The 2776-nt window shown below is 35.3% G+C and overlaps 1 protein-coding gene across 1 annotated transcript; it reads right to left on the bottom strand.

Moving 5' to 3' along the window:
- Nucleotides 1–1195: 1195 nt before the first annotated feature.
- LOC149182054 (uncharacterized) lies at nt 1196–2256 on the bottom strand. The gene has a single exon (XM_089416726.1). The coding sequence runs from the start codon at nt 2139–2141 to the stop codon at nt 1443–1445; it is 699 nt and encodes a 232-aa protein (XP_089272852.1). The 5' UTR covers nt 2142–2256; the 3' UTR covers nt 1196–1442.
- Nucleotides 2257–2776: the final 520 nt, after the last annotated feature.

The raw sequence follows: 2776 nt of genomic DNA, 5'->3' as shown, positions 1-2776 counted from the left end.
AAATATTTATTCTTATAAATGGAAATGCTTCTCACAATGTAATTTATTCTTATAAATAGAAAATAAAAACGATTGATACGTGCCTCGGGCAGATCTTGCCCCGAACTTAATTCCATTATATTTTCGGCCTGTCCAGCTGTTGGATGCACGGAATCTCCAATTGAGACAAAATGCTTGTGATTGAATTTGTGCTATAGATCTTTGTTTGTCAACGATATTTTTTGTTTTTTTTAACGTCTCGTCAAGGAAACAATCGCATAAAAATGGCCACTAGAAAAATGGCAAAACATTCGTCGTTTACTTCAAGTGCACCATAAATGCATTGCACAGTTCACATTTATTGGTCGAAGTACAGATTCGTTACTTCAATTCTATGCTCATATTTTCATAGTGATACTTACCTAATTATATTCTATGCTCATATTTTCATAGTGATACTTACCTAATTATATGCATAGGTGTTTTTATTCCAAATTTTGGAATATAGTCTTTAAAATTTTAATTTATTATATTAACATAAAAATTTTGTTATTTTAGTTTAATTATCAATAATTAAAAAATTAATGATGATTTAACTTTTATAAAATATTTTTAGTAACAATTATACAATATTAAGATTAAGATAAGTAGTAATATTTTTTTTTCAATTTAACTAAAAAAATTATAAATTAAATAAAAAAAATATATGTAAAATATATATATAAAATATTTTGATTGAAAATAGAAATAAATTTTCATAAAATATATATATATAAGTCATGTACTAATTTTTTTTATATAATTAAAATATTAATTTGAAATATATTTATAATTTAATTAATTATTATTATTATTTTTAATTTTTATAATCTAGTATACATATTATAAAATAAATGTTTTGATATTTTATTAATTTCTATTTATATTTAGAAAACAATTAAGTTATATAATTATAGCAATTAAATTTATAAAAAATTATAGCAATTAAATTTATAAAAAATTAACAAAAAAAAATTGATTAGAGAAATACTATGAATAGTGCTCATCGTTGCAAAAAATATCCATAGTATATCGACTAGGAGTCGATCAATTCTTTGTAATAAAATTTTAACATGCTTGGTCCCTCTTAATTATATAACGTTGATCATCTCGATAAAACAAATCGAAGGAATTGAAATCCTAATGACAACGGATCTCTCTATACAAATAACGCAAGTTCAAAAAGTTCAGCTCTTTCTCATATAGCAAAGTTGATTTAAACGGAGTTACATATATATCCTAAATTAAGAAAATATTACCCTTCATATCATTGTAATCTAAATAGCAAATTTACCTTCTAAAAACATTTTTCTACGTATTCCGCTGTACCAAAGCGTCCCCATCCACCTTCAGTAAAACATCCATAGACTTCACATACATGATGGAACTTTATAAGGACTTATTATCAATTCCCGGATTATGACTTAAGGATTTTCCTTGTAATAACCATTGTCAGCAACGTATTCGGCGTTGCCAACACCAGAGCCCGCTTCGTAGCCCTTACCGCTATGGGCACCGGTGACATAGCCACCACCATAACCTGAACGGTAGGCGCCATTGCTTTCCGAACGTGCACCGTAACCCGAAGCGTATTTATCACCACCTTGCCCATAGCCGGCATTAGACCCACGCCAATCCGAACCAGAGCCAGAGCCAGAACCTGAAACATAAGCTTCACCACGGTAGCTAGACCCGGCACCATAACCAGCGCCCTTGCCAGAGCTCTCTTTGTAACCGGCACCAGCTTCGTTCCCGACACCAGAGTTCTCTGAATAGTACTCACCAGACCTAGATGACCCGGACCGATAGCCACTCCCAGCTTCTCCATAGCCGGCTCCGCTTCCAAAATCAGCGCGGGAAGCCTCGCTGTCGCCATATACATACCCATTACCGTTTCCCTCGCCACGGTAGTTACGGTAGCCATTGCCCGAACCGGCTTCGTAAGCATTATCTACGCCCTTGGTGGTATATCCTTCTCCGTACCCGGCGGTATTTGATCCACCATTGGGGTTGTCGTACGCAGGCTCTTTGTTAAAGAACCTGCTCTCTCGCGCCTCCATGTTACATAGAAACAGACTGAAGGCAAGTAAAAATAAAAACACAACTTTAGTGCTGGGCGCCATTATCGATAATGTCAAGCTCAGGAAGAACTATATTAGCTCTTTAGCAGGCTAAAACACGAGCTGGAGAAGAACAAGAGCTTCATATTTATAAACCGAAATTTCTCCCAGCCATTGTCGTTGTTTGTTAGAGTCGTTGGATAGTGCGCTCCCACTTGTCTGTGGTTTCGCCGTGCCCTACCTGCTCTGCATTCATTTTTTCTTGCCGCGCACATGGCGTCCATTTTTATCCTTTCAACTTCAGCAGCTACATGATGTGAACATGGCGAGGTTTAAAACCTAGTTTGTCAACGTAGAGCCCTGAGATTCCAGCCATTTGGCCCACAAAGAGAGTTAGGTCAAATACCCAACCCTCAAAGTCCATGATGAACCCCACTACTGTCTTATCGTTAAACCGTATAGACGCGAGTGTGCATAAACCGAACAATTTCTTTTTGACCCGAGGAACATATCATGATATTTTTTTTAACTTTTTATGATCAGTGTTGGAAACCATCTGCCGCGCGCTGCCCTCAGATTTCGCTGGTATAGTTGTTACGGAGATCTCACTTCTCACTAACTTCGGATTCTTAGTGGAATTTCTCTTCAATTTCAACCAACCCAATTCACTGTGGATTCAAAATATTTGTATATTCCAC

This window comes from Pinus tabuliformis, chromosome 3_2 (genome assembly GCF_031772625.1).
Source record: "Pinus tabuliformis cultivar Carrire ecotype Pingquan chromosome 3_2, CPIR1, whole genome shotgun sequence".
In the NCBI taxonomy this organism is placed as follows: Eukaryota; Viridiplantae; Streptophyta; class Pinopsida; order Pinales; family Pinaceae; genus Pinus; species Pinus tabuliformis.
This window is presented reverse-complemented; position numbering and strand designations above follow the sequence as displayed.